Below are 12,787 nucleotides of genomic sequence, written 5' to 3'. Positions count from 1 at the left end.
CTCTTCATACAGAAAAAGCATTTGATAAAATTCAAAACACTTTCACGATAAAAACACTCAACAAACTAGGAATAGAGGGAAACTACCTTAAAATGCCGTATATGAAAAGCCCACAGCTATACTCAACAATGAAAAGTGGAAAGATTTTCCTTTAAGATAAGGAACAAGGCAAGGATGCCCTCTCCTACTATCCAACATAATACTAGAAGTCCTAGCCAGGGCACTTGGGCAAGAAATAGAAATGAAATTCATCTAATTTAGAAAGGAAGAAGTAGGGGCGCCTGGTTGGCTCAGTCTGGAAAGCATGTGACCCTTGATCTTTGGGTCATGAGTTCAAGCCCCACATTGGGCGTAGAAGGGGAGGTAGTAAAATTATCTCTCTTCTCTGATGATATGATTCTATATGTAGAAAACCCTAAAGTTTCCACAAAAGAATATGGCTAGCAGAGAAGGAGGATTTAAATTATAATTGGAAAGAATCATATTGTTATATAAGTCTTAGATATTTGTCTTTCTCTGTATGAGACTTATTCCGTGGTTTTACTCTTGCTACGAAGACAGCAAGTACTGTAGAAAATCATATACAGTATTATCAGATTCCCCTGCCCCTTCTTAATACCCTTTCATTTAAAATGTTTTGATTTTTTAAAATGTTTTAATAGACCTTAAGAAATAATCTAGTGCTTAAAATGAGTTTTCCACTATTACTGTTACTCTCCAGCTCTATTAACATCGAAACTTTATTACTAATATTTTAGAGTTGACAGACTTTTAATTGAGCTTTTTAACTTAAATGTAATAAAAATATTAGAAAATGAAGATGTAGCAGGGCTACTTTGTATTATTATCTGATACACTATTTTCCTTGTAAAATTTTAAAAAATTATAGTTGTTTGCTATTTAATACCAACTCATGTGTTACATGTTTCCTTGGTATCCATTGTCAGCGTTCATGCCATAGACACACACTGACTTTTCTGTAGTGTTAATTACCAGATATTTATATAGGAGAATTTCTAGCATTTTCATTTTGCATTTAAAATTTTATTTTTCTGTTACATTTTCCCAAATTTGTGCATGTTATTTCATTTTTTGCTTGAGACTGTAGCTCCGAATTTTAATTACTATTTAGATCAGGTATACTTTTTAGAAAGTATGCTTCTTTTTTATGCTTCTATTTTTTTCAGTATTCTATAACGATGATTACGTCTCTTAATTAAAGTAAATGACTTGGAGTTTATTTATTTTCCCCCCACCAGCCATGAAACCTTCTCAGGGGTCTGGTAGTTTTGGAGCTATTCTGGGCAGCAGGACTTCACAGAAGGAAACCAACAGGCAGCTTTCTTACTCAGACAATCAGGTATGTTCATTTGAATCTTTCTAGCTTTTAAGCAAAGTTATAATCAACTATTATGAAAATCTTTTCAAAATTTATCACATACTAACCCTTCTTACGTGTAGTTTTACTAAACACATAACTTGTGCTTTATGTCTCATGGTCATCATTATGAACCACAGTAAAGTGTAGTTTTTAAAGGCATAATTTTGGAGTTGGATGTGGGTTTGAGATTTGGTGCTGCTACTTAGTTGTTATGGGTCATTGAAGAAGTTCCTTAAGTATCCTGAGCCTTACTCAGGATTGTAAAATTGAAGCAGCAGTAATATTTTAGGGATTGCTGTGAGATAATGCATGTAAAAGTGCTTATTAGCCTACAATACCATATACTAACAATGCTATAAATATTTGCTACTATTATTTCTGTGATGCCCTTTAGGTCTGTTGTGCATTATGAACATATGATACCAGACTGTTTTGTTGAGGTCTTCTGTTTGCTTTTTAAATAGTTTCTCTCTCATAAATATTCAGACAGCCATGAGACTTGCTTTGTACTATTACAAGTTAGCAGTCCTATGTCTCTGAAAATTTATTCTGTGAAGAGAAACCAGGCATAAAGTAAGAAGAACTTGGAAACTATTCTCTAAGTAAATTGATGAGTTCTACTGGCTGTGCAGAGAGGTGATTATTTAGTCCATTTGCTGTGCAGTGAATAAGATTTTATTTTTGTTAGTTTTTTTAATAGGTTCTGAGGCTTTTTTTTTTTTACATTTTAATTGAGGCATAATTGACATGCTCTAAATTGCACATATTTGAAGTATACAATTTGATATGTTTTGACTTATGTGTATACATGTAAAATTATCACCATAATCAACCAAGTGAACATAACCATAACCCTTAAAAGTTTCCTCGTTCCTCTTTGTAATCCTTCCTTCCTGCCTTCTCTCTGGTCCCTATTCCTAAACCACAACTGGTTTGCTTTCTGTCACTATAGATTAGTTTGCACTTTCTAGAGTTTCATGTAAATGGAATCAGTGTGTAATTTTTTTTTGTCTAGCTTTTTCACTCATTGTACTTATTTTGAGATTCATCTATGGGTAGAAATTTAAACTATTAGAATACTTAAATATATAGGTGTTATATATAACAAGCAAATATTTATACTCTCACTTCTTCTCCGGGGGATTGTAAAATCAATTTTATGGGTCACAACTGGGATTAAATAAAGGAACAGAACAGAAATGAGGAGGTATTGTACATAGTAAGGATAAGTATTGATTTCTGAAGCTTTTGGTTATTTATATGTATATGTAATAGTTGTGATGTAAAATACTTCTAAGTGGAGGTCATGGTCAAAAAGGTTAAAAATGCAAAACAGTGTACACATAGTATTCTACCACTTGTATAACAAAAAGGATTTGCTTTACATTTACATAAAGAAGAATACTTACAAGGGACAAGAGAATGGGAATGAAAGAATTGGGTATATGGCAGTGGGTGATAATGAGACATCTCAGGAAATGACCTTGATAATAGTATTTTGATTTTTGAATCTTGAGAATGTATCGCCCATTTGAAAATAAATTCTAACTTTTTAAAACTGCTCATTCAGATGATCTCAGAGATTCTTTCCTCTGCTAACATTGTACGTAATTCTGTAGAGAAAGAAATTGGAAATTTCTTCAATAGACAAATCACATAGCTTTTAATCTAGTTGTAAAATGTACTGGCAGAATGCTGGTCAAAAGCACTATTTCTCAATAATGTTTAAATTGCTGTATTCACTCTGATGTTCTTGCTGTGTCTTTAAGGTATTCTCTTTGATTCATCTTCTGCCTGGACTCTCTTTCACTTTCTTTCTCCCCATCAAAAGTCACATGAGGTATTTGTTTGTGACTTGGCATTTAGGTCGTGGCAACCAAATGTCATTGTTGCTCCTTTTTCCCACATTTATGTCACTTTATCATAATCATAATTGGATTGTTTTTCTCTGAAGATTTATTTTCATCCTTATCACTAGAATCACATCTTGTGTACCTGAGTCTTTTCTTAAAAAGTTAGGTATTCAAAGCAAATTCCTTTCTGCCTCTAGTCATGTTGTGGAAATTTTAAATTTATAGGAGTGCTAGAAGAAAAGTGTCAAGTTCAATTTCTGATACAGATTGTACATTACAATCAGCTAGAGTGTTTTAAAAAAAACTGATGAATGGGCTTCACCCCAGGCCAGTTAGGCTAGAATGTCTGGAGATGGGTTTCCAGTTGTATTTTTTAAAATTGATTCCACATGAGAATCAATGATCTAAAAGCATGACAATTAATTTGAATATTTAGCTATGTTAAACTTTACTCTTACAGGCATCTTCAAAAAGAGGAAGTTTGGAAACTAAAGATGATATTCCATTTCGAAAAGTTCTTGGTAATCCAGGTAGAGGGTCAATTAAGACTGCAACAGGAAGTGGACTACCTGTCACCCGGACAATTCCCTCTTTGACATCTACATCAACCCCTCTTAGATCAGGGTTATTAGAAAATAGGTATGGAAGACTTATTTTTTTTTTCCTAGTCATTAGGTGAGCTTGTTTATAAATGTCTTTTTGGTCTTTTAGAAAGACAAATACTTTGAGAAAAAGGAGATTGTCCAGTTAGTAAAATATGTTAGAAGAAAGTATACAATTTTATACCTTTTATAAAAAGTATATATTTTTAGTAGGTAATTAGTATTGGTTTTTTTATGATTTATGTCAGTGACACGGAGCATGCAGATATACAGTATTTTTTTTTTTTTAAGGATTTGATTTATTCATTTGAGAGAGAGACAGAGCACAAGCACGGGGAGAGGCAGAGGGAGAGGGAGAAGCAGACTCCCGCTGAGCTGGGAGCCTGACATGGGGCTCCATCCCAGGACCTGGAGATCATGACCTGAGCCGAAGGCAGACGCTTAACCATCTGAGCCACCCAGGCGTCCTAGATATACAGTATATTAATCAAAAACGTGGTGTAGAGAACTAGGCAGCAGTAGTCACAGTTCTGTCCTTGAATATGTTGGTTTATACTTCTTAATGGTATGAATTATGACTTTTTTAAATAACTTTTTTTCTTTGTCCTCTACAGGACTGAAAAGAGGAAAAGAATGTTATCTGGCTCAGAGTTGAGTGAAGATTACCCTAAGGAAAATGATTCATCATCGTAAGTTGCTTTAAGAACCCTTGTGGCCCTAGGGGCGCCTAGGTGGCTCAGTCAGTTAAGTGTCTGCCTTTAGCTCAGGTTGTGATCTGAAGGTCCTGGGATCGAACCCCAAGTCAGGCTCCTTGCTCAGCAGGGAGTTTGCTTCTCCCTCTCTCTGCCCTCCCTCCCTCCTCCCCGCCCCCGCCCGTGCTCTTTCTCTCTCTCAAATAAAATCCTTAATAAAAAAAAAAAAAAAACAACCCTATGGCACTAGGTCAGTGTTTCTCATATTGGTAATTACACTCACTGTGGAAAATTGGTGGAGGCGAGGGGTTCAATTTATGAGAATTCTAAAGATAGAATAGAATTTAAAGTATTTTGGGGGCACCTGGGTGGCTCAGTTGGTTAAGTGTCTGCCTTCAGCTTGGGTCATGTTCTTGGGGTCCTGGGATTGAGCCCTGCGTTGGGCTCCCTGATTGGCAGGGAGTCTGCTGCTTCTCCCTCTCTGTCTGCCCCTCCACCCCACTCATGCTCGCTCACGTGCGCTCTCTCTCTCTCAAATAAATAAATAAAATTAAAAAAAAAAATTTTAATTTTGGTGATGGTAGATTATAGGCTTCATAGAGAGTATTTGGCCATTACTGTTGCATTGATCGTTTCATTGCCCTTCTCCCATCCTGGCTTTTTTTAATCTGCAATACTTAGAGGAAGAATAGAATTGAATAACTCTAAGCAGATGTTTCCTTTTTTTTTAATTTTTTATTTTTTTAAAGATTTATTTATTTTAGAGAATGTGCATGAATGGGGGGGCAGAGGGAGAGAGAGGGAGAGGGGAAGCAGATTCTCCACTGAGCAGAGAGCCCCATTTGGGGCTCAATCTCACGACCCTGAGATCATGACCTGAGCCTAAACCAAGAGTTGGATGCTTAACTGAATGAGCCAACCAGGCACCCCTAAGCAGCTGTTTCTTGTTGGCGGCTCTTTTGTTGTGAAGTCTTTCCTTCCCTTAACTGTGATTTTTTTTTTTTTTTTTTTTTTTTTTTACCCTCTTCATGTGAAAAGTTAGCCTAGGAGTAAAAGAATTTTTGAACCCAGGGGTGCCTGGGTGGCTCAGTCGGTTTAGGATCCAACTCTTGATTGCAGCTCAGGTCATGATCTCAGGGTTGTGAAATTGAGCCCCATGTGTGGAGCCTGCTTAAGATTCTCTTTCTTTCCACCCCCAACACCCCCCCGACACGTGAGCATGCTCTTTCTTTAAAAAAAAGGGGGGGGGTTGTGAACCCGACATAGTTTCTAGGCAAGGAACATCAGTCTTTTATAGGTATTTTCTGGTTGAACAAAAGAGGATAGACCTACGGTAAGACAGTCACCAGCTCACAATCTCTTCCTCATCATGGGAGGGTTTTATTTTGTTGTTGTTTTTTTTAATTGGGGGAGAATACTTGTTAAACATTGTTATGAAATACCTCAGTTAATATCTTTTTTTTTTAAGTTTTTAATTTCCAGTCAACATACAGTGTGATACTTAGTTTCAGGTGTACAATTTTTAGTGATTCAGCACGACATACAACACCCACTACTCATCACAACAAATGTACTCCTTAATCCCCATCACCTTTTTAACCCATCCTCCCACCCACCTCTCCTCTTGTAACTATCAGCTTGTTCTCTATAGTTAAGTGTCTGTTTTTTGGTTCTTCCTCTCTCTTTTTTTCCTCTAGATCATTTGTTTCTTAAATCCCACACATGAGTAAAATAATATGGTATTTGTCCTTCTCTGACTGACTTATTTTGCTTAGCATAATACTCTCTGGCTCCATCCACATCATTGGAAATGGTCAATTAATACCTTAACAGAAATCAGTTGATAGTTAATTAACTGGTATTCTAGATCAAGGGTCACCAGAAGGGAGTTGGTAAAAAGCTAAAGAAACTTTACGTATTTATGGGGATTTTTTTTCTGTTGCTGTAACAGATGTAAAACTGAATAGGTGATAGGGCTGGTGTGACATGTGAAACTACAATCACCATGGACTCAGATTCCTTCTACCTTATTGATCTATAATTCTTAATAAGTAGCTTCCATTTTGTGAACCAAGATAGCTGCTTCAGCCTCCACTCTATTTCTGCATGCTTACTGGTGAGAATGGGGAAAGGAACAAAGGCAGGGCATACTGCTTTCCTTTAGGCTGGAAATTGTACACACCACTTCAGTGCACATTGGCCAGAATTTGGTCATATGGTTATATCAGAAATATATGAGAAACTCTGGGAAATATGCCTACCCTAGCCAAATTCTATTATTCTATTTGGAAACAACTCACAGTCTGCTGTAGTTTACCCCTCTAGCCATAGAAATATATCTGTTTATCATTCTTCCCTTCTGTTTAGTCATTGTATCCAGTTCAGAGTCCAGGATCTCTGGGTGATGTGCAGTTCTCTCCATAAGGTCTAAGTGTGCCTCAGACCATGTACCTTATGGTCTGATACCTAAAAAAACTAAAAGGCAAGTTCATCTGTATTCCCCACTCCCATCTTCATACATATGTCATTATACATTGCTGGCTTAGACATAGGATAACCACAATAAAAATTTCCATTTAGAAAAGACAAGAATAGGAAACTTAAGGAGTTGCTCTTCTGTAGCAGCAATGAAATCTTGGTAGGCAGAGGTTGTGAAGACAGTGAAGGCAGTAGATTAAGTTCTTGGTTAGCCCTTGTAGCGGTCTCTGTTCTATCCTCCGGGAGAAACTCCCTTCTTCATTGTACTTCATTAGACTCCTGACTTTGTCTTCTGGTAGATTTCCTTTGTCTGTTATCTTTCAAGGCCATAGCTGAACTGGGTTTTGAAGACTGTGTTCTTCCTTGGGGCCATGCAGCTTTTGTAGCCTGCTTGATGCTGATCAAGTTCTGGGAGTATAGAAGTGTCCAGAAATCTAGAAGTTTTAGAAATCTAGAAGTTTCCTTAAAAGTATAACAAACAGGATTTTATAGGCTTGAGAAAGAATTGGGACCAATATTTTTGTTGTTTGGATTTTTTGTTTTAATCTCTTTAGGTTTTGAAATAATTTCAGATTTACGGAAAAGCTGCAAAGACAATATAGAATTTTGCTGTATACCCTTCACCTAGTTTCTCTTAATATTAACATGGAGTTGTTTTTTCACAAACTACTTCCTCAGCTACCTCCTGTCATTGCCTCAGTTTGAGAATCAGAAGCAACTGGATTTTTTTTTGTCCCATATAGTCTCAGATTACCAGACAATTTCAATTCTAGGCCATTGGCACAGAGGGCTGTGTTCCTTTTCATCCTTGATTGTAAGGTGGCTAATCCTTGCCCAAATTTATCTGTCTTGAATAGGACCTTGCTGAAACACAGACCAGTGTTCTTATTGTCTCAATCTTTTCCTTTAGAGCTATAGGTTCAGTAAGTATGCAGTCCGCTTCCCAAGACTACAGATAGCAGGGTTTGGTTTTTTTAAAAATATTTGAGAGAGAGCGTGCGCACATACATGCATGTGAGTTGTGGGAGGGGCAGAGGGAGAGAGAGAATCTCAAGCAGACAACCCCCTGAGTGCAGAGCCTGACATGGGCCTTGATCTCACAACCCTGAGATCATGACCTGAGCCAAAACCAAGAGTCAGACGCTCAACCGATTGAGCCACCCAGGTGCCCTTACAGATAACAGTTTTATAAATATTATGTTGTGATTTAACAGTCCTCACCAACTTTCCAATCTGTAATATCTATGTCCTTACTCTCCGCCTTCCTACTGTAGCTAGTGCTATATATTTTAGGTTTGTTATGGTAGCACCCCACTTCTAGTAACAAAATTTGTGTATTCAGGGTCTAGTTGTAGGAAACAAACTTCATTTATCTAGTTTACACATAAAGGTATTTGCCTTTAGAGAGTATGAAATGACTTACAGAATCATTAGGAAAGCTGAAAAGATAGGCTATAGGTTAAGCTTGCAGAATGATTTTGAGAGCTATGCCTCAGATCAGGTCACCAAAGATGCTCCTGGCTATCGTCAAAGCTAATAGCTGAATTGGAAATTATCATCTCTGGAACCATGCTGCCACTACCAAGATTAGAAATCTCTATGGAAAAACTGGACACCTCCAAAATGATTTTTTTTTGCCATCACAAGGAACAGAGCACATGACCTCTGCCTTACTTCCACTTTGCAGATATTATGCAATTATATGTAATTATCTTAATTCTTATTTTGAACACTAGGAAATGGAGTTTTTTAGCTTTCTGGGTTTTGTAGGATAGATACACTAAAAGGTGGTTGTAATAGACTGTTGCATGCCAGTTTACCATATTCACCACACTTTGGGATCATCCCACTTTTTCCACTTAGAATTCTGTCTGGTGAGCCCTAAATTTCTGATCTTTGTTCTGGGCTAATAACACTTTTCACAATATCACAGATTTTTTGAAGTTTGAGTTTCCTAAAAGACTCTATTAAGATACTTGTACAAGTGACTTGTTAAGACAGTGCTCATAGGAGAGATCAAAGTGAAGAAAGTAGGACAGGGAAGGAGAGGAAGCCAAAGAAGGGTGTGATCTCTGTGGGAGAGTAGGCTTCATCTTGATCCAGCAGGGGGCACTGGGCCTGTTCCAACTTGAAGTAAGGAAGATGGGCTTTTATGTTCTCATACTGTACAGTCTTTGGTTCTGTGGCTTTGCCCAAATGGGCAAAATATTTTAAGTATCCCAAAGGCAGTCCTCTGAAGAAGAACCGCAGGTGCTGGCTGTTGAAAACACCCAGTCTGGAGGTGTGAAAAGTATAAAAAGGGATCTGAAGGGCTCTGGTGGAGCATAACTATTAAGTTCATTCCATGTTATCACGCATTCTTCACATTGATGCTGCCCAATTTCTGGATGAAGATCTTATAAAAGGAGGATTAGAGGGATGAGCTGTAGTCCTTTTTGTCCTTATTGGTGTAGATAGCCTTGAGGCTATAACTGATATTATTATCTTTTTCTTCTACCATCCATTTTAGATTTGCTGCATTCTCCACTAATACTTCTCCTGGTCTTGGTGATTTGCCTAGTGATATGACTAAGATCTTCATCCCTGTGGGGATGAGCCCCTGGTCACTATGTGCTTGTGCAGGCCATGGTTGCTGAAATCGCCCATTTGTAGTTAAAACTGCACATGACAACACTAAGAGATTCCCTAGTAAGTCCCTGTTATTCCATATTCCTCCTACCCTCATTATCTACCATCAACAGTACCTCCTTATAATAAAGTCAGTTACCCCTGCTAGTATGGCAGTTCCTTTCTTTGCCTGATGCTCTGCCAACATGAGGACCCCAAAATGAGTAGCGGGCATAGCTTTAGATTAAATGGGACTCTTACTGTCCCCACAGGTGAAAAAAAGTTTCCCCTCTGCGAACCAGGACCTGATTGTTTAATGTCGCTTTAGTGGAATTCTCTGGTGAGCATTAATATGTGAAAAAGATCCTCACCCTTTGTACACATTTCCATATGGCTATTCATATACCTCTTCCATAAATCATTTCTCCCTGATCTTCCAGGCTTGCTACTTGCAGGCCCCTGACTATCCATGCAAACAGTTTGCCACTATCCAGGAATCCATGGCCCACTCTTTTCCCCGCACAAAGTGGATAATGAAGTGCACCTTTCAAACTCTGCACAGTGGAGGATTTCCTTTCACCATTCTCTTTTTGGGCAGTCCCATAATGGGTCTATAGTGCAACAGCAGTTCATTTTCATCCTCTAGCAAGATACAAAGATGATGTACCCATGAATCAGGCTAGGTTTTTCTTCCTCTTTCAGTTGGCTATAGGGAGTACTCATAAAGCCTGTTCTTGTTACTTATTCCTGCTTGCTTAGAACTCATCCCAGATATACCACTTCCATTTTATGATGCATTACTGCTGTAATTTCCTGGTCTTAACGACTCTTAGGAGTATGATAGCACCCAGTTCATGATAGCTACTCTGATTGATGACCCATAGTCAGATATTCAGTCTCTTCCAGGCCTTAGTACTATGCCAGGAGTAGTGTGTGATATTTCCTAAGGAATGTGTATATATATATATATATATATATACACACATATATATATGTGTGTGTATATATATATATATATATACACATATATATATATGTGTGTATATATATATATTTTTTTTTTTTTTCTTTTCTGGAAACAGCATGTTCTTGTTCTCAAATCCTAAAGATCTGGGCTGCAACTGTCTTTGGATGAGCGATTCTTCATGGTGTTTTGTCTTTAAGTTGGTAATTGGCTCAACTGAATCTATCATTTTCTCCATTGAACGGATCAGTACTCATAGCAACAGCCAACCAGTACTATAGTCTTTATGGTTATTATTCCATATTACTTGTATCAGTTATTTGTTGCTGTATAACAGATCACTGCAGAACTTAGTGACTTAAAATAGTAACTATTATCGCCTATGAGTTGATGGTGACTTGAGTGGTTCTGCTTATCTGGGCCAGAATTGGCTGATTGTAGCTGGGTACTCTCATTTTCTCATGCATCCATGGTCAGTTGGTGGGTTGGCTAGTGGTTGGTTGGTCCAGAGTGGCCTTACCCATATGACTGGCCATTGGCTGCCTATTGGTTGGGTGATGAGGGTGATTGGGCCCTGTGTCTTTTATCATCTCCTGGGCTGGCCTGGAGTTATTCACGTAGCAGTGTCAGAATTCCAAGAGAGTGAATGTAAATTTACAAGGTGCCTTTAGCCTTACAATCAGGACTTTATATCACACTGTTATATCTGTTGCAATCTTTTGGGGAAAGGAAATCACAAGGCCAGCCCCGTTAAGGGATAGGAAAATAGACTAGACTGCATTTCTTGATGAGGGACCTGGGGACAAGGAAAGGAATAATTTGGGATGTACTTTTAAATTTTTAAAGTTTAATATTTAATAATAAATTTTAAAATTTAATATTAATATTTATTTTAATATTAACTTTTAAATTTGCTTGTTTTAAATGTACAGTTCAGTAATTTTGGGTAAAGTTATTGAGTTGTGCAACCATCACCATAATCTAGTTTTAGAACATTTCTATAACCCCAGTAAGATCCATTGTGTGATCTACCACATTTCTTGAATGCTAAAGATATTGCATGAGCCATATTATCTTTTAGTTTATCCCATCCCAATTCACTACAGATGAAAAATCGTAGTAATTGTAAACTATAAGGTCCCAAAGGTGTTATCACCAGCAGTGGTATTTCTGTTGCTGTTGCCAAATAAGTGGTCCAGTTCCAGAATCCTGTCCCTGAAATGGAGATGTGTGTGCAAATTATTAAGAAAGTACTCCCAGGGGATACCAGGAAGGGAGTAGGGAAAGCGAGTGAGTACAGATTAAATCTGAGTGTGAAATCAGACAAAAATTAAGCGGAGGTTAGGCTTCATCCTAATTCCAGAGAGAAAACCTGTTATATAAATTTCACCTTAAAAAATTTTTTACCTTAAAGTTATTCTGATCCAAGGCAAGGGAGCTGGGCTTCTTGACCTTACCTGTGACTCTCAGAGTGCAGGCAAAGGATCTCTAGTAGCTTGAGGACAATCTGTGAAGAAGAACCCTAGATACTTGCTGTCAAAAACATACCTAAGTTCATGTGGAAGAGAGGACACAAAAATGGGGTCAGAGGGAATCTGGGTAGAGTATCTGCATTATGTGCCACAGGCTTTATGCATGATGGGCCTCCTAAAATTAGTACTTTTAATCAAAGCATGAGCGTATCTCTGACTGGTCCCACTCCACTTGTATAGGTTCAGGTATTTGGGAATAATAGAGGGGGAAATGCAACTTAAGAAATTTTTAACTGTAGGGGCGCCTGGGTGGCTCAGTCATTAGGCATCTGCCTTTGGCTCAGGTCATGATCTCAGGGTCCTGGGATTGAGCCCCGCATTGGGCTCCTTGCTCTGCGGGCAGCCTGCTTCTCCCTCTCCCACTGCCCTTGCTTGTGTTCCCTCTCGCTGTGTCTCTCTGTCAAATAAAAATCTTAAAAAAAAAAAAAAAAGAAATTTTAACTATATGTGAAATGTAAATATTCTGAAATGATAACTATTTAAAATTAAGAACTATCTCTTTATATACCTATATACATATATATATTGAATTAAATTATTAACTGTAGGAACAACAAGGCTATGACAGATCCCTCCAGAAAGTATTTAACCAGCAGCAGAGAGAAGCAGCTGAGTTTGAAACAGTCAGAAGAGAATAGGACATCAGGTAAGTATTTGGTCTTCATATAAGATACTCAT

General features: G+C 37.7%; 1 protein-coding gene across 6 annotated transcripts in view; it reads left to right on the top strand.

The window, feature by feature from the left end:
* Positions 1-12,787, top strand: part of USP37 (ubiquitin specific peptidase 37) — an 81,418-nt gene that overhangs the window by 14,554 nt on the left and 54,077 nt on the right. For 5 of the 6 annotated variants that reach the window (XM_027589829.2, XM_027589827.2, XM_027589830.2 and 2 more), the window contains 4 exons: positions 1,260-1,360; positions 3,695-3,873; positions 4,451-4,525; positions 12,658-12,755. In XM_027589829.2, the coding sequence (XP_027445630.1) occupies positions 1,260-1,360; positions 3,695-3,873; positions 4,451-4,525; positions 12,658-12,755 (453 nt within the window). The remainder of the gene's footprint in view (positions 1-1,259; positions 1,361-3,694; positions 3,874-4,450; positions 4,526-12,657; positions 12,756-12,787) is intronic. The other variant, XM_027589831.2, reaches the window with a different exon arrangement.

The sequence above is a fragment of the Zalophus californianus genome, chromosome 3, assembly GCF_009762305.2.
Source record: "Zalophus californianus isolate mZalCal1 chromosome 3, mZalCal1.pri.v2, whole genome shotgun sequence".
In the NCBI taxonomy this organism is placed as follows: Eukaryota; Metazoa; Chordata; class Mammalia; order Carnivora; family Otariidae; genus Zalophus; species Zalophus californianus.
The sequence above is the reverse complement of the archived record's forward strand: the minus strand, read 5'-3'. Positions and strand labels throughout refer to the sequence as shown.